The sequence below is a fragment of the Eublepharis macularius genome, chromosome 14, assembly GCF_028583425.1.
Source record: "Eublepharis macularius isolate TG4126 chromosome 14, MPM_Emac_v1.0, whole genome shotgun sequence".
NCBI classification, from domain to species: Eukaryota; Metazoa; Chordata; class Lepidosauria; order Squamata; family Eublepharidae; genus Eublepharis; species Eublepharis macularius.
In genome coordinates, this window is record NC_072803.1 from 18,651,952 (window position 1) to 18,674,828 (window position 22,877).

General features: G+C 40.3%; 2 protein-coding genes across 2 annotated transcripts; both read left to right on the plus strand.

The window, feature by feature from the left end:
* The first annotated feature begins 407 nt into the window (after positions 1-407).
* CHEK1 (checkpoint kinase 1) lies at positions 408-14,093 on the plus strand. The gene is made up of 13 exons (XM_054997753.1): positions 408-559; positions 3,512-3,596; positions 3,893-4,116; positions 5,638-5,702; positions 5,786-5,855; positions 6,244-6,432; positions 7,510-7,614; positions 7,981-8,076; positions 9,173-9,281; positions 11,594-11,771; positions 12,203-12,334; positions 12,504-12,605; positions 13,213-14,093. The coding sequence occupies exons 2-13, from the start codon at positions 3,532-3,534 to the stop codon at positions 13,306-13,308; spliced, it is 1,431 nt and encodes a 476-aa protein (XP_054853728.1). The 5' UTR covers positions 408-559; positions 3,512-3,531; the 3' UTR covers positions 13,309-14,093.
* Positions 14,094-17,132: 3,039 nt separating this feature from the next.
* Positions 17,133-21,128, plus strand: LOC129342694 (prostate stem cell antigen-like). Its single transcript, XM_054998592.1, has 3 exons — positions 17,133-17,196; positions 18,749-18,868; positions 20,127-21,128. The coding sequence occupies exons 1-3, from the start codon at positions 17,133-17,135 to the stop codon at positions 20,258-20,260; spliced, it is 318 nt and encodes a 105-aa protein (XP_054854567.1). The 3' UTR covers positions 20,261-21,128.
* The last annotated feature ends 1,749 nt before the right edge of the window (positions 21,129-22,877 follow it).

Consider the following 22,877-nt stretch of genomic DNA (forward strand, 5'->3'; position numbering starts at 1 on the left):
GGAGACCAGTTATAATTCTGGGAGATCTCCAGCCACTACCTGGAGGCTGGCAACCCTAGCGGGGTATTGCAAAGTAAGAGTGAGGAAACTAGCTGTAATAACAGTAATAGTCCGTCCATCGCACTTACTCTAAACTGAGTTATTTTGAGAAGAAAGCCGGAGAGAGAGACGAGCCATAATGCCGCTCAGCGGAAAGGCGGGATTTTTAAACACACACATATAGATGCGAGCGCGATCTCTCTAAGATTTCTATGCCGCCATTTCGTGGCTTCTCTGCCCGTTTGGCGCGCGCGGCGAGGGGACAAGACGAGGCTGGCGGGTCTGAGAGACTTCCTGGGCTGGCGGGCCGCCATGACGCCTGGCCGGCCAGGGGGAGCGGCGGGCAGGAGGCGGGGCTGGCGCCGGAATCCCGACGCGGCGGCTTCTTCTTCTTCTTCTTCCCTGCCGCCTTCCCCTTCTCCTCCTCCTCGACCTCCTGCCCGGCTCTGGTTGGCTTGGTCGCCGCGGCGGCTGGTGCTGCTGGGCGGGAAGCGCCGCTCGCTGAAGGAGCGCCGGGCGGGTGAGACGCGGGGAGCGGTGGCGTGTGCGGGTCTCGGCGGGGAGAGAACTCGGCCGCGCCTCATCCCTCACAAGCGTCCGAGGCCCGGCCCGAAGCCTGGCCCCGCTGCTCGCTTTCCCCGTTCTCTCCCCTTCCCGTATTTCCCCCCATTATCTTCCTTTCTTATTGACTCGGGCCCTCGGGTGTTATTTTACGCCCCTTTTGTCGGATACGAATTCTGTCCTGTTGGTGTTGGGGTCGTTAAGAGGGGCTTTGAGGGGGAGAATAGCGGCGCGGGGGGGGGGGTGAGGGTGGGAGGGTCGAACTTTACGCCCCCCCCCCATGGGGCAGTGGCTTCCAAACTTTGGGGCCCTGACTTGCAATCTGAGAACCCCAGTAATACCTGCGGTTTTTGTTCGCAATGGCAGATCCTAGGGTTCAATTTGCGGTGGTAAATTCGCAAACTGAAAATTTTAGATAGGGGTTTTAACCCCCCCCCCATAGATGGTTCACAGCCCTGTGCTTGTTCAAGATATTTCGCTTCAAGTGTTGCACTTTCCCTGGTTGTTGCATTGAGCAGGCCTGGGAAAACGTGATTTTATTGAGTTAATTCTCCACCTACTTGTACAAGGTGTGTGTGTGTGTAAGGGGAGGGAGGGTGAGAACAGTAAATTGCTTGCACGGGGTCCCTGTTACTTGATTAGGGATTGTGTGTTGTGTGCCATCAGGTCGTTTCCAACTTATTGTAACCCTATGAATGAAAAACCTCCAAACCTTCCTATCATCAATAGCCTTGCTCAGATCTTGCAAACTGGAGGGTGTGGCATCCTTTATTGATTAGGGTAATAAGCTCTTACTTTGGTTTCAGGTGGGTAGCCATGTTGGTCTGCAGTAGAAGAGCAAGACTGGGTCCAATAGCACCTTAAAGGCCAACTAAATTGTGTAGCATTTTCCTGATTCAGATCCTGCTATTGCCATGAGCTCAGCAGGTGGTCTTGGGTAAGCCACTAGTCTCAGCCCCAGCTCTGTCATGGAGCAATAATAACTCTGACTTTGTTCATTGCTCTGAGTGGGGCACTAATCTGTCTACAAAAACAGTATAGAAGCGCAAAGTTTCCAGGGTATGAGCTTTTGAGAGTCAAAGCTTTTACTCTTGAAAGGTCATACCCTGGAAATCTAGTTGGTCTTTAAGGTGCTACAGGGCCTGAATCTTAATCTTTTATTTTAGGATCTGCTGTAAACAAGCTATTGCTCTGTACAGTTGTGTGTATAGGATCATTGTATAGAGAGGGGGAATACAATTAAGCATGCAGTAGAAAAGAGCAGGAGTCTAGTGGCACCTATAAGACTAACAAAACTTGTGGTAGGGTATGATCTTCCGTGAGTCACAGCTCACTTCTTTAGATACCTGAAGAAGATACTTTTGTCCCTGTCCCCTGGCCTTCATGTGGGCACAAACTGTGCTCTGTGATTGGGAGAAGCAATCCTGATCATGAGGTTGAGCTTGTACAGTTTGTGTGCATGAGCTCTGTGCCTATGAAGGCTACTGCGTTCACTCCTGTTCCCTTTCTGTATGCTTGCCCTGTATGCACACCTGTTGTCTGTACAGCAAGAAGAATTCTGTTTGCATATGTGTGGCTAGACAAATGGCAACTAAAGAAAGGTCTTTCTTGGTCTTGGCTCCAGAATTGTGGAATTCCCAGAGAGATGTATCTGACTACTTCTGTTAATTGTCTTCTACCTGTGGATGAAGACTTCTCTGTTTTGTCTGGCATTCCCTCACTGATTCCTGTTGCCTCTTCTTATTCATGTGTCTGTCATGTGTTCTTGTAATTGCTTTTAACTTTCTATATATTTGTGTGTTTTTAAACTTGTTTTAATATTTTTATTCACTGCCGCGGGAAATCTTAGCTGGGTGGAAAGGTGGCTTAACATGTTTTAAATAAATAAATTTAAAGGGAATACTTTTTTTTTTAAAAGCAGCATTTCAAAAAGTGTAGAGAGTGTATGTATGCCATACACACATACATACACCTTGTTTTACCATCAGCTCATGCAGATCAGGGGTACAGCCTGCTGCCACTGACCTAGCCCCCCCCCTGCAGTGCTTACAGATGTTCATTGTATATTTATTCGCTTCAAATATGTGAAAAGAACTATATTCCTCACTAAGTCAGATTTCTAGGTAAGGCCACACTCCTGATTCTGCTCCCATGAAAGGTCTGTTAGTGCAAAGTGCGAGACCTTCTCTGTAATAGCATTGCATTCCTGGAGCTCTGCTTCTTTTTTAAAAGACTGCCCATTAAGCAACACATTTTTTAAAGTTCTGAGGCTGATAGTTAATACAATTGTTTTAGTGATTATGTGGCAAACTTAGCGGTTTGTTTTTTAACGCTAGATTTTTTTATTGTGTGTAGCTTGGCCATTTATTGGCCGGGGAATACTTCACTCTGAACCTGGAACAAATAAATAAAATCTTAACATCTCCCTTACAGATTGAGGGATAAGCCCTGCAAAGATTGAATGTTTTAAGAGACTATTCAGTTACCAAGCAGTAGTGTGATACATGTACTGCTTTATTTCAGTCAAAGAGGTTTTAATCTCCATCTGCATTACTGTTTAAAAGTAATGCCCACTCACAGGTGGATCCAGTGGACCACAACACAGATATACTGGAGGCAAAGCTACCTTCAAAAGCACCAGTAAAATTTTGGGCTGCATGCGGGCTTAATGGGCCCAGGTTGATCATTTTTTCTTAAACATGCATGTGAAGGCAGACTTGCAATCTGATCCAGTGTCCCAGTTGATTAAGAACAATTTACTCTCAAGAAATTCTGTATAGGACTACAGCTGTAACATCCTGGAGGTGTCTGTTAGGTTATTTAGTGCTGATTCAGGAACATTTATATGCGGGGACACAAGAGACTGCTCTTGTGAGAGTCATTTAATCCATTGTTTCTTTAATTTTTGTAGCATATGTGGTGTTTGTAAAAATGGCAGTGCCCTTTGTGGAGGACTGGGACCTAGTGCAGACCCTTGGAGAAGGGGCCTATGGAGAGTGAGTATAATCAGCAAAATACTGTGCATGGCTCTCAGAGGCAGAAAACATTTGTATGTCTGCAGAATAAACAGATACTGTGAGCGGTGGATTCTTAGTACAATTAAATTCTTTTTTTCAAGGAAAATAAAAATATTGAAGAAATTGAATTCAGATTGTGGAGCCAATTTTCCATTTTAAGAGATAAAGGATGGGCTGTGGGTGGTGGATGGGGTTTAGACTAATGCATAATTGTAGCAGGGATTAACAAGTTATCCTGTCTTTCTCCTTTGTGATCATGCTTTTTGTCGTTTTAGAGTTCAGCTAGCTGTGAACAGACGCACTGAAGAGGCAGTTGCAGTGAAAATTGTTGACATGAAACGTGCAGCGGAGTGCCCAGATCAGATTAAGAAGGAAATCTGCATTAACAAAATGTTGAATCATGAGAACATTGTAAAATTCTATGGGCACCGGCGAGAAGGCACTATTCAGTATCTCTTCTTGGAGTACTGCAGTGGAGGAGAACTCTTCGACCGAATAGGTACAGGGTATTTTGTGGGCTTACAAGGTGATGCTTGTAGTGATGGTGAAATTTTGGGTTCAGTTCCTATGTAGAGAGTTACTGTTAAATCTGCTCAGATTTACCTGTTGATACTCCCATCTGTTCACGAAGTCCTGGTTGCAAAGCAGAAAAAGAAGCATTCTCAGTGACGGTATTGCGGTAGTGAAGCTCATATTTTCAAAACTTGGGCTCTTTCTGGCATTGCTTCATTACTTGGGTCTGAGATTCTTATCTGTGTATTATTTGTGTTGTATTTAGATTGCAACTCTCCCCTAAAGTTTAGGAATGTGGCAAATAAAACATTAAAATAAATTCATCTTTCTCCATGTCTTGTGTAAGCTCCATAGACAGGCTGTGCCTTGGTTATGTGCACAATCGCTAAACTATTCTGTATCTGGAATGTTGTGAATATTGTGAGTAGCTCAGGTGCTGTAACCATTTAATGTTGCCACAAGTAATTTAAAGAATGGGCCTGCATTTTTCAGTGTCACTTATTGCATGCAATTAATATCTACAATGGAAATGTTTAGGAAATGAAGATGCTGCAATTAATTGTGTGTGAGTGGACTTGAAAGCAGTTATAACAATCCAGGTCTCAAGAATTCATTTGTTAGGGCCCAGTGTGTTTTGAGGAAGGCGTTTCTTCCGCAGCAGTGAACCAGTGTTTTCAAAGGATATGCTTAAACAGCCTTTCCTACAAGCTGTGTGAATCCTTATTAGTCAACATGGCCATCTCTAATAAAGTGAGGTGCTGGCCTTGGGCAGACGATTGGGGTGGCAGTGGCCTCCAATACTGCCTTGGTCTGTTATCGTAATCTCATCCCTCATCCAGGAGACAGCTACATAGTATTTAAAGCCACTTGGAGAGTGAGGAGTGAATGAGGATTGAATTTTCTCGTTCCTGACTAGCGATCACCAGAAATGAAAGCAAGAGTTGGGGGAGAGGATGGAAACTGTGATCTCCAGTTGTACTCTTAGCTGAGCTGCTTTTTTATTCAAGCAGTTTCTCTGAAAATGCTGGTTCAGTTGTGCTTGATTCAAATTCACTGGGCTCTGACAAATGAATTCCTGTGTCTACCTCTGGAATTGTCTTTCTCTTAGCTTCCTGTATTGGTGGTTTCCTTCTCTCTTTTCTGACCTGGGAAGATACTGATGTCACATAAGCAAGGCACTTGTATACCATCAGCCACCACCTATGGTATGATGCAAATTGACATCCAGGTGCTTTGCAGTAGTCAGTGTCCCCATGATCACGGAACAGCTGGGGAAAGCTGAAATTGGCTATGTAAATGCATCCAAAGCAAACTGCTCTTACTTATGAATGTTTAAGTTCCAGTTGGATCTTTCAGTTGAAATCTTTGTTATTGTACATGATGCTCTGGAACCTACAAACACAGCTGCTTCGGGGAAAAATAGAATGTTTTAATACATTATGTCTTTATAAAACTTTAAAAAACCCAACAACTTTCAGCTTCTTCCTGATAAGGTATTTTCCAACAGAGCCTGATATAGGAATGCCTGAACCAGATGCCCAAAAGTTTTTCCACCAACTTATAGCTGGTGTGGTAAGTTTCTTCATGCTTCTTTTCTAAACTTTTTTTCTCTCCAGGAAGAACATGAAATTAATAAGTTTGTATTGTTTTTAAAGGTCTACCTCCATAGTATAGGAGTAACCCACAGGGATATTAAGCCAGAGAATCTCTTGCTAGATGAAAGAGGTAAGAGAAAAAAAAACAGTTCTAAACTAATGGCCTGAAAATATGCACTGTTGGGAAAATAGGAAATGATGAGCTTACCTTTGAGTTTTATTTAGATAAATTTATTCCAGATTTTAGATGGAGGAATTTAACGTTTTACTAGATCAGATCATTCAGGCCATCCTTCTGTCTTCATCAATCACCAGCCAAATTGATACCTCACAAACAGTACAACAATTCTTGCCTGTTCTTTTACCCCAGTGTCCAGCGCAGGGAGCCATGCTACCTTTCCATTTCTGAGGCTCTTTAGACAGATGATTTCATTAGAACCTTGCTGCATTTGGAGCAAAAGTTAATAAAGCAGTAAGATGGTACATGATACACCAATTCTCTCCTTCTGTTTACCTAGATAACCTCAAAATTTCTGACTTTGGCCTAGCAACTGTATTTAAATATAATGGTCATGAGCGATTGTTGAACAAGATGTGTGGCACACTCCCATATATTGCTCCAGAGGTCCTTAAAAGAAAAGAATTTAATGCTGAGCCAGTTGATGTCTGGTCCTGTGGAATAGTACTCACTGCTATGTTGGCAGGAGGTAAGGGATGCTCAAGTTTTAGTTTTCCTGACGTGGATTTAACTGTGTAATGCACTTAATTGGTTTTCATAACAGTGGTACAGATTAGCAGTAAAATTTTTGTATTATCATCTGGATTTTCAGGATGTCTGTAAATTTAAAATTCTTATCAAAGCCATATTCTCAGTTTCCTAGGTAGGTTGTAGTATTGCATTGGACCAAAAGACTTCTTTTTCTAGAGGACTGGGCTATTCAATGTAGCTTGTTTCCAGATCTAACACTAGACAGCAGGTTGGATCCAGAACAAATTGTCTATTTCCACCAATTCCTCCTTCCCTCTGCTCCCTGATCCCATGTCATTCCCCAAGGTCCCCTGTCATCATTTTGTGGAGATAAGTGGTCTTCCATGGGAGGAGGAGGCAAGACAGTTCCACTCCCCTGTTGAAAATTTCAGTCTGGAGATCCAACCCCATATCTTTCTCTCTTAGTAGCAACCCCATAAACTCATAATAGCTAATCTACCTTCTTCAGTATACCTTATCTTTTATTTATTTGTTTTTTGAGGGAATAGTCAGTAAAACTGGGCGCAGTTTCCCCATCTGATATATATCCAAAGCAGAATGTTAATTTAAACCGTCTTTCTTACTGCTGCATAGTTACTCTTAAACAAATGGATCAGTAGAGACTTGGAGAAACAGAGTCGGGGGATGAATAATGGTAGGGCAGAGGGAGGGGAGAAGGAATCTTCCCTCCTTTTATCCTGCTACGTATGAGAAATGCCCACAAACATGATTACTGTGAAATAACCACATCCTCTGATAGGCTGTAAAAGTTTTAACTGCCCACTTAACCTGGCCAGGGGCTTATATTACTATCAGCTTTTGTGTTCATGCAGATTTCCTTGTCTGAGGTGACTTGAAGTTGGTGACTTCGTTTCAAGCTAATATATGGTAGATGTTAATGACTCTTTTTAAAAGCCCTAGAGTACCTTTTTCTGATAGGATAAAATCCCTTATTGCAGAAAGTCAGCATTCTAAATATGCTTTTCTCCCAGACTGCTTACTGGTTTGTTAAGAAATGTGGCTTCTTTTCTTGCAGAATTGCCATGGGATCAGCCTAGTGACACTTGTCAAGAGTACTGTGATTGGAAAGAAAAGAAAACATACCTTACACCATGGAAGAAGATTGATTCATTGCCCTTGGGTATCTCATTTGACTAATTGCGATCTGATTGATTTGAGTTGGTGGCTCTCTTAGGGAAGTGGAGTCACTGGAGTGGTGTTTCTCTCTCCTTATGTGATGATATATGGAAAGTGCTTCAGTCATTAAAAGCACTAAACAAATGTTAAGTATTATGCCACACGATTGTTTTTTAATGTAGATCATATCCTTCAGGCAGCACTGAGAACAAAAGAGCCTGATTATTGGAACCTTTTAAAATGTTTAATTGTAGTAGTGTGGTAAATAGAAATTCACTGAAACTTGAGATACTAATTTTGTTGACAGCTATTGTGGAATCTGTTAGGACTACTTGTGGGTCATATATGACCATATTTTTTTCTTTTGTAGCTTTACTTCTCAAAATACTAACTGAGAATCCTGCATCAAGGCTTACTATTGCAGACATAAAAAAGGACAGATGGTATACAAAACCTCTAAAGAAAGGTAAGCATCTTGAAACATCCGTCAGTATATATCTTATGACAAGTCTGGAAACAGTTGAACGGATTTCTTATTCTGCTTAGCATTCTAGCGTGTATCATGGAAAGAAATACATTACAGGTTGGATCCAGACTAAACTGGCAATTTCCACCAGTTCCCTTTTCTTGCTGCAGACCCCACCCCTGTCATTCATCAAGGTCCTTTATCCCCCCAAGAGCCATATTTTGTAGGGATTAGAGGGAGGGGAGAGGCAGGAAAGTTCTTTCCTCTGATGGAAAATCTAGTCTGGATCCAACCAGATTCAGAAAATATTTTCAAGATTTTTAAATAAAGTCTAGAAACTGGATTCTGAATCCAGTTTAACTTCCATCAAGGTTAGTTCGTTTCTAAGATTTTCTTAGTTCACTCATTTCTTTGTTGATTGGACTAATTTCTCAATGACTATTACCAAGGGCTCCTCTTGGGTCCCTGATACACTGTTTGGCTTGAGAGAAGGTCAAAGTGTAAATCCTTCCCATGTTACAACCCCCCACCCCCACCCATAAGTGATTTTTGGCAATACTTCTCTGAAGGAAAATTATGACATGGATTGGTTTTCAGTCTCTGCTTACGCAGTTTGTGTCTACAGGCTTATTAGCTCTTAACAACTGAAAGAAGACCAATGTGATAACCCTACTGTCATTATCCTCCTTTCTGTTTGGCCTGCAGAGCTGGTCCCATCACTATTAACAACAACATTCGATTTATATACCACCCGTCAGGACAACTTAATGCCCACTCAGAGCAGTTTACAAAGTGTGTTATCATTATCCTCACAACAATCGCCCTGTGAGATGGGTGAGGCTGAGAGAGTTCAGCATGGCTCATTTGACATGAGTTGTGTACAAATAATGGCAAGACCTGTGTTTAGCTCCTTCTGGCACGTAGCAAGAGAGACAGAAATTAGCTTGCACATAGCCACAGAGAGTCTCTACCTCCTTGATATTAGTAGAGTTTGCAGCCTGTTGCCCAACATCAAAAAGTAATGATGATTTGCTTGCTCAGCCCTTAAAAAGGAGGAATGAAAAATAATTTCTGAATACTGATTTTTGCCTTTTAGGTATAAAGCGACCTCGGGTCTCCTCTGGGGGACTTTCAGATTCTCCAGGAGGTTTTTCTAAGCACATTCGATCTGATATGGACTTCTCACCCGTGAAAAGTGCACACAGGTGAATGTTTGTTTGTTTGTTTGTTTGTAGGGTCTGGTTAATATTTCACAATTAATCATTTTAGCTGCCTAAAGTTCTTTAAGGCATATGTGGCTGACTTGCAAATGCCATCTGTGGCAAAAGCAGAGATAAGCTTGTGACATACTGGACCTGAAAGGTCTAATGGACCTGGGCTGTGGCTTAGCCAGGCCAGGATGCTTCTTGTTTCTCCTGTCATGCTGTGCTCTTGCCTTCCTCCCTGACTTGACATCCCTAAAGGATGGACAGCATAAACACTGCTGTGCATGCTACGAAGTGCTCCTGAAATACTTCCCCAAAAGACTTCCCGTCAGTACCTCAAAGATGAATGAATCCATATGTCTTGTATCAGAAAGTATTCCCCCCATTTTACTTTTAGCAAATTCTAGGGTTGGGCCACTTGTAAGAGTTTAATGCGGGCTGTAATATCTTACAATTCTACTTTCTGAGGCTTTTAGTTGAGAGAGGTTTACTAGCTTTAATATTTAAATACTGTATTAACAAAGTTACAGTCTATCCTCCCTTAAAATGTATGGAAATGCTATGTGTGATAACCATGTGTATGCAATACAGAATAGGACAGATTGGTTCTAAATCAACGTAGCATAAAACCATTAAGGAAGAAAGACCAATTTAAAATGCGGATTAAATGTTTAGCTCTTTATTCCATACACTTGAACAAACTTGAACACTTATTGGTTAATATAAGCAAGAAAACATATATGCAACTAAATAATGGATTTTTACTACCCAGTCTTACTCCAGAACATCTGCTGTTTGTAATACAGAGCTTTTGCCTTTTCTTTGATTTCAGAATTCATACCTCTGTTCTTCTTTTAACAGAAAAGCAGATTTAAAATTTAGTTTTTCTTTAAACTCGGAGTGGTCCCTTGTATTTTTAGAATTTTTATAAGTCCTATTTATTTTGTGTTTTATGTCAGGTTTTATTCTTGTTGATGCAGAATTAATTTGTGTCAATTTGTGTCAGTCTCTAGACTTTATAGATAAGTATGGGGGCAGTGTGTTGTGATCTCAGGGATGGGTTATATAGCTGTTTGCTCTTCCTAAGTAGCAGAGGTAAAATAAAATGACTTCATTTTCTACTAATGTATATAGGTGCATAATGTGGCTGTCCTTGCCACAGAATGTTTTTGGCACACAGCATAGTCAGACTTGGCTACAATGTGTGTGACTCTTTATAATGTGCCATATGTACAAAACAAGAAAAGTTGGCTAATGTGCCCACTCATCTTCAGTAAAAGTAAATGAGTTTAGAGATCAGATCTATAGCTGTCAATTTTGCATTCAGTATCAGAATGGATATATGTTTAACTTTTTAATCGTGCTGTAGAGAATGGCCCTTGACCCCCACAGTTTTCTTAGAGTTAACTGTGCTTGGCTTACCTTGCAGGTTTGTTGTAAGAAAGCAATGTCCACCTCGTGGCTAGAAAAATGCTGGGAACAAACTAATAGGCTGTAAGATGACACCCAGCTAAGGGCAATCAATCCAGGGGGCATGCAAATAGGCTCTGCCATAGGAAGATCAAAGGAGGAAGAAATCCCTCTTCTTTGGGGGAAGGGGTTCAAGATCTTCTTTTGTCAAAACTGGAAGAAATAAACAATCGTCCCAACCTAGGGGAGAGAGGGGCGGCACGAGTTATACATTCTTTGCTCTGAAAGGGAAATGCTCTCCTTCAGCCAGTTATACTCTACCTAATAAGTGGGTGGTGGTGGTGACTGATGAAAGGGATAATCTGGAAGAATTGGGGTGGCCTGGAAATTTTCTGTCCCGTTAAGGAAGGAGCTGGGTGCCTTGTGAATTTTTCTGTTTACAGCAGCTTTGGGGACAAGCTAGGTTGTTGAGCTACAAACAGCTGAGAATTAATAGTTTATAGGTTGAATAAAATAGTGAGGTGACATTGTGTTGTTGGTACCGGGCACATTTATTAATGATGTAGCTGAATTTTATTGTGCTTCTAAATGTGTAGCTGCTTTCTGGACTTGACTCTGGATTAGTAGGGTATAAGTTGAATAAAAAGCCCCCTCTCTCCTTGGCATAAGACAGCTGAGCTTTAAAGTTACATATATTGCAATGGTGGCTTTCTTCAAACTAATCTACCTCACAGAGTTGTGAGGACTTTTTGAAAAGGAGTGGTGAACTCCTTGGAAGTAGAACAGGATAGAAATCTGATGATAACCATATGGCAGTGATCTTCAGAGTCAATAGCCTTAGAAAATGTACCATTGTGTTTATGTCATTGCTTGTCTGTGTGTGTGTTTTTAAATTGCTGCAGTGAGGAAAGAATGACATGTTCCAATTCCCAGCCAGAACTGGGCACTGGGTTCTCCTTGTGGGACAGCAGTCCAGCCAGTATTGACAAGCTAGTTCAAGGGATCAGCTTCTCCCAACCAGCCTGCCCTGAACACATGCTACTGAATAGCCAGTTGCTTGGCACACCGAGTTCTTCACAGGTAAGTTTGCCTGTAGTATCTCGCTCTAGCTTTATGCAGAATCCAGTAACATAGGCAGCAATCCTAAGCACACTTACTAGAGAGTAAGTCCTATTGAACTCCCTTGGATTTACTTTGAGTATATGGGCTTAGAATGGTACTGCTAGCCAGCTGGCTAATGATGTTGCTGACGCTTTTACGGGTGTCTGTATTTCACTTCTTAGCCATAGTTTTGTTTCATTTAATCACCCAACATGTTGCCTGCACAAACTACTTTTTGTTTCAAAAAGTTTTTCTTGAAACCTTGCGGGAGGGGGTGGCGGGTGAGAGTGCAGTTGTGATTAAAACTTGATATACATATTTCATTTTTTAAAAAAAAAAATTGATTTGAGAAGAATATTTTAATTACTCAGCCTCTAACTGGCTTTGCGGAATCCTGGTCTTCCTTGCAGAACCCATGGCAACGGTTGGTGAAGAGAATGACCCGTTTCTTTCTAAAGCTGGATGCTGCTCAGTCCTACAGCATCTTGAAGGAAGTTTGTGAAAAGATGGGCTATATTTGGAAGAAAGGCTGCACAAACCAGGTAAAGACACTTTGAAATTTACATCTTTTGGCTGAGAGATGGTTACACACAATATTGAATGGCAAGGAGACCTTCAGTCAACGTCTTCAGTCATTGCTCAATGTCTTCAGTATTTGCTCATCAGTCTTTCCCTCCTCCTAATAAACCAATAATTATTTTCCTTTGCAAGGTCACTATTTCAACCATGGATAGAAGAAACAACAAACTAATTTTCAAGGCAAATCTGGTGGAAATGGAAGACAAAATTCTTGTGGATTTCCGTCTGTCGAAGGTATGCCAAATTAAACAGTAGCCTTAATTCTAAGGATGGGAAAGTTTTGGCTCTTGACACTGGAGGTTATCTATCAAACAAAATGTAGTGAAATCACAGGAAAGTAACATCTTATGTGGTACAACATAAAGCTGGTATTTCATTTGACCTGACCAGTCTTTGTTCCTCAAAATTGCTTAGAAATTCTACAGATTGAGGAAAAGTGGATGCTAATCTTTCTTTGCTGGAGAAAGCTATGAATAGTGTTTCAAGCAATGGCAGATCTTCAGCAGTGTAAACACAACTGATAAAAATTTGAAATAATTTCCAATTAAGAAAGTGCTCTTTTGGTGTGGGATAGTATAAAATGTTATCTCAGAGTTGCTTTCTCCCAGTTTATAGAAACTCCACCAAATACTTGTAGGACTGCTGAAAGCCATGTTGGGCCCTGAGAGAGTCATTCTGTCCCCTGGCTCACATCATCCATATCCAACCCAAAATGTGGGGCTCCTGGGATGATCAAGGCCTCTGAAGTTTTGTCCCCCCTGGTCCCCCCATCTTGACTGCCCGTAATATATACACCTGCACTCATTCACTGATGCTGTGGTGTTGTGTTTTTCCTCTATAGGGTGATGGTTTGGAGTTCAAGAGGCATTTCCTGAAAATCAAGGGGAAACTTAGTGATGTTGTCAGCATACAGAAGCTGTGGCTTCCACCCACATGATTGTGTCGAGTTGAGATCTGATCAGTGTTGGATCTTGTCACAGTGACTTGGTGTCTTCTGCTGAGAGACAATTATGCCTGCCACAGTCTGAACCCAGATGTTCAGTGGTTTACTTGGTTAACTCGCTTAGTTGTGTCAGGTATATAAGTAATCTGCATATAATACCAAGCATTGACTGCTGTGATGGGGGGAAAGTTTGCTACTGTATCTCACATCTGACTGTGATCATGACAAAGTTGCCAGTGCCTTAGTTTATGGGAAGTTCTTAGCTTGAATTATTTTTGTATGTCAGTCAAGACCCAAATATCTCTGTTCCCTTCTTTCTCCAAACTGCTGCAGTCACAAAATACTGCCCAACTGAAGTTTGGGGACAAGCTGCAGCATTCTTTTTTTTAAATTTTTGCAAAAGTTCACTTTTTTATAAATTTCATAATCCCAAAATATACAAAATTTTTGAAATGTAGAATGAAGTCTTTAATATGACATGTTTTGGTGTATAATAATGTGAATATCTGAATGAAGCTATACTTCTAATTCTTCACTTTTTTTATTCATTCTCTCTAAGAGCCAAACTAAACAATACTGTATTCCTGAGTTTGTTGCAAGGACATGCAGCAGCTCGGGGGGTGGGGTGGGGGTGGTAAGCAGCTTCTGTCCCCCTCCCCCACCGATTTTCAAAAGCTAGTGTGGCTGGCCATTCTGGCTCTTGAAAAAACTGTATGTGTGCGGGGGAAGGAGACCCTCATCTCCCGTGCCCCAGATGAATCAGTGCACCCACCGTGTTCCGAAAATAATGCCATGCTCCTGTACAGACTCTGCTTGCCATATTATCTAGTTCTGCCCTAATAAGAACATGAATCAGAACTGCAATAATGAGTAATACAGGTCTTCCTTAAATTTTCTACCTTCAGTTCATATTCATCTGCATCACCCACCCCCATACTCAAATCTGAGAGAAACTGTTGAGCCTCTGCAATAAAACTGTCTGAGGTGGGATGAGTTATCATTCCATCATTTTCTTTACTCTGAGTGTATTTCAGGTAGATGTTTCAGGGATACTATAATGATGCCTTGTCCCCCTCCCCTCAGAGACTGACCATATTAAATGTACAATAATGTGAATTTTTTAAAATGTGTGTGTGAACGAAAATAATCTTGAAAGAAAACAAACACTTAATAAAGAATGTTTCAACTTGAAACGGGTGTCGGATTATTTTGCATATAATTCTTCTGGTTTTTGTTCCCTCTGCTGTTGGAATTCTACCTTATATGAGGAAGACACAGGTAATTTCTTCCTGTTTTAATATCAGGTGATCAGAGAAATATTTGGGGAAAAATTGCGAAGGGACATATTTCAGGCACAGAGGGACAGGGAAGCACCTCCTCCCATATTGGGTAAAGAGAGAGAGGCCTGCAGGTCTTGACAGTGGACTAATTCTGTTTGGCCACCTCTTCTAACTGAAGTTATTATGAAATCTTGCCACCAGAGGGTATAATATGTATGCCGAATGCTTTTTCTGTTTAGATGGGATCTCAGTGGAAGTCCCCATTAATCCTTTCCACACTGGAAATTTTTGATTCTAGGATGCTTTGTGTTTTAAGCAAGGCATGCACTTTAGATCAATGAGCCGTTTTTATGCTTGAGGCTGGAATATTGTACATCTAGTCCTCTTTAGGGAAAGGATAGAAATTGATACATTTGCTGAAGCTTTAAGAGAGCTTTTCGCTTCAAACCATCCCAAACTGCTCTGTATTGCTTGCATTCATATCATCCTGTTGATGCCTTATGTTCAAGTATCACGGTGTCCAATTATGTAGCCCTTCTAGTGGTGTTTTAATACCTGCATTAGTTTAGTCTGAATTGATTTTGCCTTCGACAACAAATAATTTTAAGTGCTAGGATTTTTATATGTTTGTTTTTTGCATTTCCCGGAGAGCTAACATTTGGCATTTAAATAGTTATTAATGTAGTGGGTGCTGGTTACAATAATTATTTTCCATCCTTATAACTAGCCTGTGCAATCCATTTCAGTTTTTCAGACGGGGACAATGAAAAGAACTTGCCCAAGACTGCCTGAGGAGGGGCATGGCTATAAGTCTGCAGATCAAAACTCGGTGGCTTATTTACTGGACCACCCTAGAATCTAGTTAACCTGAAGTGCAGATTGACCGCTGTTGGTTGATTATGACCAGATATACTAAGGTATGCTAAGCCAGATCACAGGATCACAGTTGATTAGTGCCTGTAGTACATTGAATTTGGCTAATAATAATATCAGAATGAGAAGGTAATGCTACCAGGGTGAGTTGTTACAGACATTCTCACCTGCTTTGATTGCCTACGCAGTGACCTTTTTCAGGTGATCAGCTGATTTGACCACTGACTGAATGTTCATAATTTATGGAATGGAATCAGCATTTTGTTGCACATTCTTCAAAGCAGCAGTACAGACCGCATCTGCTGAGATTTGGACCTGCCCGTTGTGGGAGTTGCTTAGCAGGTACTTGATGTTGCTGCTATCAGATGGTTGGTTCCTTTCTGTCCTGCTGTCTTATCTAAGGAAGCCTGATGGGAAGAAAGCAACTATATCCTAGGTACTTTGAATACAAACTCAGGTGAATGAGAGTTGTTTTAGCTAAAGGAAAAGTATGAACTTCAAGCCTTGGATTAAAAACAAAAATACTGAGGGTAGACCTAGCTGTGTCTTAGGGTATACCCAGAAGTAATTTCCCCTAAAGTAAAAAAAAAAATAGATGTTTAAATTAGCATATGGTTTTTGTGTTGTGCAAATGTTGGAAAAAAGTACTTCATAATCAGTGATTGTTATGTTTTATATACAATAATGCTAAAATTAACATGACTTAAGAAATGAGATTCTATAACAGCTTATATTAATTGCTTTGCATTTTTGTGTGTTGTTATAGACAAACCAAAATTAGTTCTAGATTTAATAAAGTCTATCTATTCTAAATGTCCATGTCAGTATTGTTTTATTCTTTCTCTGCATAACGGTGTTGGTCACAAAATCTGTAAAATATGCTCATGAGTCAATAGAAAGTAAATACCAGGATGTCCAGTTCTATAAGATTAGCCACTTGGCTGCCTTGGCTGCCCTCCTAATCCAACCTGCAAGGCTGTCTTAAAAGTTGCAGCTGGAATAAAACTAAAAGTATACTGAAAAAAGCAGAAAATATAGTTTTATTTTGCTTTGTGACTTCTGTTCAGAATGAGGCTACTACTTGGCAGTTGCGCATCAAGTAAGAATAACATGCATGGAACTATTTTACATAAGAGAGAAACTCTCATAATTTCATGATTACCATTTTGCAGGCATCAGCTGCTCTGTTGGGTCAAAGATTTCTGTAGTTTTGAAGAATGAAAGAATTGTCTTTTTTCTGCCCTGCCGTATTTTTCATCCTCTCATAAATCAGTCTGACTTGATTTTATTGGTAGTTTGAGAGATGTTGCTGATACAGAAAACAGTAAGGCTAAATCCTAATCTTAAAAAGGGTGCTCATGAAGTCCCATGTGAAATCTTGAGCTTGTATATGTAAGAAAATGTTTGATAATAATGGCAGTGATTGGATCAGCTGTCTGATCGCTGCGCTATAGACTCCACCACACACAGCCTGATTGTTGGTCCATTTAGCTCATTATTGGCTTCTCTGGCTGACTGTTCTTCCTGTTCCATTGCAGCATTAATATTGGTATAGCCAAGACTGAAGGTAGATCATATTTGTCCATAATCTGTTGGATTCTCTGAATGGTACATGTGCTTTTTAAATGTATGCTTCTTTCTGTTTTTTGAACTCACATTTTCAGAATGAAAATTCAGATGAACGATATCCTGGTGCTTTGTTTCTTCACGATGCTCTTCTTAGGAATAGGTAGGTTGTTAAAGGAGGGAAGAAAAGTGAAACTGTGGCAACATAACTGATCAGGAGGATTTCAGCAAGAGAATCATGAGATCAGAAGGGCAACATTGGCTTTATCTTACGAACAGGAAATAACTGATGGTGCTTGAGTTACAGTTCGATGTAAAATGGAGATCTGTGATTTCCATCTTACCTGTTTTGACCCCCAAGTGTGGCAGCATCCAATTAAGATATCCAGTGGTATCTGCCATACCTGCTTGTGTATTAACCTGATCTAGCTATTTTGCATAGTTTATGGGAAACTGGTTCTGCAGTATTGTACGTTTGGTGCTGGTGGGAGTGTCATCTCCATTACTCTGCCTTATATATTTGGGAATCCACACATGTGGATTGATAAAACCGGCCCAGACATCTGCTTCTGCTAGTGAAGATCTTGTTTTCCTGGACTAATCTTTAGAACTGGAGGATTTCCACAAGCTGTTCTGCATTATAATGTGCATCAAAAGGTTGACTTCCTGTGGTACTTAGGTTCAAAACTGGATTGGGGAAGTTATGGGGAACTTTATGGAAACATTTCTGGATTGGTGTTATGGTCTCTTCTAAAGCAGTAGGATTTCAATCCAGTGGCACCTTAGAGACCAACAGGATTTTCAGGGTATAAGCTTTCGAGAGTCAAAGCTCCCTCCTTAAGATACAAGTTGGAGTTGAAATCCTTGAGCCTTTATGTCCCAGTCAGGAGGTGGCAGGGGAGAAGCACAGAAAGGATTCAGTATGTAAAAGGACAAAGCAGCTGGATTTCAGCAGAAATTAGCTTCTGTAGTGAGATAAGAATCCTATGTCTCTATTCAGCCTGAGAGTTCCGTTGTTCCGAACTTGTGAATGAACTGAAGTTCACCAATATCACATTGTAATCTGCCTTTGAAGCTTCTTTCTTTGAAGATAGCCATTTTTAGGTCAGCAGTGGAATATCCTGGAAGATTAAAATGTTCTCCCACTGGTTTTTGAGTTACAATTTTTAATGTCAGATTTATGCCCATTCTGACCTGTTTGTCTCGTGTAGAGAGTGGAAGAGCATTGCTGACACTTGGTAGCATGTATAACATTGGAAGATGAACAAGTGAATGAACCTGAGATGGTCTAATTGATGTTGTTAGGTCTGGTGATTGTGTAGTTGGAGTGAATATGGGGACAGAGTTAGCATCTTGGTTTATTCCAGCCCTAGTCCCAGAGTCTGTGTCTGTGTTGGGAAGCATATTATTGTGAGTGAGAAACTTTTCACTATACGACTTCAGTAGTATGTGAAGAAAGGAGCTTTATCCTGAAAATCTTGTTGGTCTCTAAAGTGGATTCAAATTCTGCTGTTCTACTGCAGACCAACACAGCAACTTCTTGAAGCTATCTTTTAAAGCGGAAAAGTGCCATAACTCTTTGATACCTTGATACCTTATCTCTTTGGTGCTTCTGCCTGTTCTTCTGAGGAATCTGAACCAGATATTAAGCATGTTACATGTTTGACTAGGGCTAAATATCTCTGATATTCCTCTTTCCCTTTTGTCTTGAACAGTTGGAGGTATTAAATGCCTTGGATGTGCTAACGTTGGACCTGATAACAAGTGTAAAACAAAGCCATACGAGTGCAGTGCTAGCAAACAGCGATTCTGCTTCACAAAAAAAATTTCTAAATGTGAGTCCTGAAGGAAGACTTGATTTAGACAAATGATTCTTTGGTCGGATGATCAAATGTTCCTTTCACTATTGTTTTTGGCAGGGAAATAAGCCTAGCTTCCATCTTTTCACAGATGAAAATCAAGTCACACTTCCACCACTCTAATTCGAAGGATCATTTCCTAAGCACTTCCTCTACACTCAGTCCTACAAGCTACTTTGTGTAGATGGCAGGGCATCTGCTCCATGGTGTCATATTTATATCCATGTGCAGATATGAGATGCACTCATTACCCATTCTGAAACTGGACTTCTGGGATTTTGGGTGACACAGCGGAACCCTAGAATATGATAATATTTGATACCTCATTCTAAAACTTGTAATGAGGCATGGACAACAGGCAAAATCCAGGATAGTTATTTACCAGGAACAGAGAACTGAAAATTACACTATCCACACATTAAGTAATGGATGAGGGGCTTCTAGAGTAAAGGGTGTTGTTTCTGGACTGGTGCATCTTTTCCTGTGTGGAGCGAGCCTTCACTGATTGCACTTAGGAAGGTGTACAAGACCATTCTGTTTCAGAGGGCGTTTAGTGGTAGGTGAATTGCTTTGGCAGATCTGGCTACATGTTTTAATCTTCGTGATTTTTTATTTTGCTAATGGGCTTCTATGTTTTTGTGCCCTTGTAAGTTGCTGTTGCATTGTTAGCTGTCTTGTAAAATAGGATATAATTTTTTAAAACAATTTCCCCCCTCAAATCTGTACCTTTGGACTTAAAGACAGGGCAGATGTGATAGTTATTGGGAGTCTTTTCCCCCCAAAATTGTTTGTTTTCAAAATCACCAACAACTTCTACAAAAATAAGTATCTATAAACAATTGTTACATTCAGTATGTTTTCTAAATTATTATACATTCATACAATCCTAAATAACATATATTTACAGTTCATATGCAATCATTTAGCAATTATATCTGTATTGAATATCCATCCTGTTATGTGCTGTTGTATCTGAGCATGTGGAAGTGGATGTGTGTAACTAGTAGTGGAGATATAGAGGAATTATATGCTTCCAGTTTACCACAGATCTATATCATAGTTTTAGGGAGTCTTGATGCATTTACTCTTGTGCACAATAATTTTTCTGTTAACTATGGGCAGAATTCTCAAAACCTGAACAGAGAATACAAACATCAACCGAAAAATGATGCAAGAGATGGTCATCCCAGAGCCTTCATGTTGACTTCCTTCTCATTTTTTTTTTTATCCCTAGTGCAAAAAATTGTGAAAATCCAAAGAGGTTGCACCTCATTTTGCAGAAGTGAGTCCCGGATTAAATACGGCTACATAGTTAATACCTGGTGCTGCTATAGAGATTACTGTAACAAACTAAATGTCTGGTACTAAACATGTGTTATTCATAACATGTGGCAGTGTAATGACCTCGTCCTTCAAACAGTCTCCAATATGAAATTGCTAAATTGGAATTCCTCAGTAAATGTTAATTGTGTTACTCATTGTTAAATTAGATTAACCACCGGTGTTACAAATGTGTCTAGTTTTATCATAGAAAGGTGATTGTCTCTTTCACTTGTAGCCTTTTAACCTCACCATTCACAGTATTTTTTGCTTCGTATCTATGGGTGTGTGTCTGTTGATTGAGTTCATGGATCTGATGAAGCATCTTACAGGCCATCAAAGCTTTTTCCACAAAGAATCTGTTAGCCTAAGAAGCAACAAGATTTTATGCCTGAACATTATTATATTGGCAGCGAAGGATGAAATAGTGGCTATTTGCATTGGAGTAAATATAGGTTTCATGATAATTTTGGAACATGCTGGTGTATATTGTCATTCCAGTGGTCTGTTTGTGACTGTATCTCAATCAGCAGCCTGGGCCAGTGGGGAGGGAAATGTTGGTTTTAGGCAAATTTGTTCTCACCTATGCTACTGTCTTTCAGTTCTTACCTGTTTAATAGTAGGCAAATACAAGCATGCTTTTCAGTGAGCCATGTGCAGGCAAAAAAGTGAATAATAATTTTTTTAAAATGCTATTAGTAATGGAATAAAGTCCAGTTTGTCATTGTTGATATCTAGCAATGGACCGGCAACGCTGCCTTCCCTCAAAAAAACCTGCGTATTCTCTAGTTGATTGAATTCAATAAAAATAGATTGCCAAAGAAATTGTACCTGTTCATCTAGTGCAGTGTTAGCGTGCGCACTTCTGGTGAGCTGGTATCTGAATGGGCTGGTATCTGGAAAAACTCCGCTTCGCTGTCCACAGGTGTGCATTATCCCTTTATTAAAATGTTGAGTTCTGGTTGATTGGAGTCATAGTCCATTGTTTTTTAATAGACTCTAATGTAGAAAATGAAAAATACTGTCACGTCCCATGCAAAAATATACTTTTATGTTCACAAACACATGCACAGACGAAACCTGTTTTTCTAGCTAGTTACTTACATAGCGACTTAAACAAAAATGAACATCTAAAATGGAATAAAAATATAGTAAAATGATAAAAATGATTTCCCCCACAGTCATTTAGGAATCAACAAAAATGAAGTGAATAGTGAAAAGAGTCGATTTCATGACAGCTTTGATCATCATCAATCTTTATTGCATTAGCAAAAAGCCACAGCAAAAATAAGAGAGAATTAAATGTCCATCAAGATAAATCTTTCCTATCAAAAATACTTTCAAGGATGAGGTTACGAACACCATGGATGGATTTTTATTTGTATACTTCATTTATATTCCACCTTTCTCCCCAATGAAGACTCAAAGTGGCTTACATTGTTCTTCTCTCCTCCAGTTTATTCTTACAAGAACCCTGTGAGGTAGGTTAGGCTGCATCTCTGTAAGACTGGCCCAAAGACACCCAGCAAGCTTCCAAGGCAGATTGAGGATTCGAACCTGCGTTGCTCGGATGCCAGTCTGATGATAATCACAACACAGTGGCTGTCAAGCAGAAACAGATTGTGGGGATCTGACTAAAACTATACTCCTGGAGGGGTTTTTTTTCTTTTTCATTCACCCTAAGAAAAACATAAAACAATTGCTACAATTAATGCTATAGGTCCTCCTTAACATTTCTACTAATTCATAATAGTCTGCAGTTGTGCTTAAAATCTGTTAAAGCCCGTTGAGCATCTATAACAGAAACGTGAACAGTCTGGGGTGAGTTGAATATCACTCTGATTTCTTTCTGTTGCTTCTAGTATATTTTAGGTAGAAATCTCAGGGTCAGTTTAATGGTGTTGCAAGCCTCTTCTCATCCTCAGACAGGAACCATGCTTCTGACTGACCATATTAAAAGTACAACAAGGTACATTTGTAAATGTGAATATGGAAGAAACACACACACACCCAAACAAACACTTTATATAATATGGGATGTTTCTACTTGAAATGTCAGTCAAATTATCTTGCATAGAATTCTGCTTCTTTCCACTGCTGGAATTTTATATAATTTGAACAAAAATGTGGAAGACCCAGGTCATTTTTTCCTGTTGCAATATCATGTAATCAGAATATTTGGGGCAGGGGGAATTGCATGTGGATATTTGGGGCACAGAGGCAGGAGAAGTACCTCCAATCTGGGGTAAAGTGGGAGATGCCTGTGTGTCTTGACAACATGATGATTCTGTTAAGCCATCTTTAATTGAAATGGTTATAGAATCATACCACCAGAGCGTATAACGTGTACATTGGGTGCTTTTTTCTATTTAGACGGGAATGGATCTCGACGGCAGCCCCCTTTTAATCCCTTCCACTCTCAGCAAGTTTTGAGTCTACTTGAGGCTGGAACATTATAAATCTGGTCCTCTAGGGAAAGGATAGGAACCTTTGCTTTAAGAGAACTTTTTAACTTTTAAGCCATCCCAAAGTACTCTGTTGCCTTCAGATTTATCCTGTTCTTTGCATTCAAGTATCACAGGCAAGAATTGTGACCAATTACATAGACGCCCACCATCACCTAGCTGACTATCGATATCTGCATGAGTTCAGTCTGAATTGATTT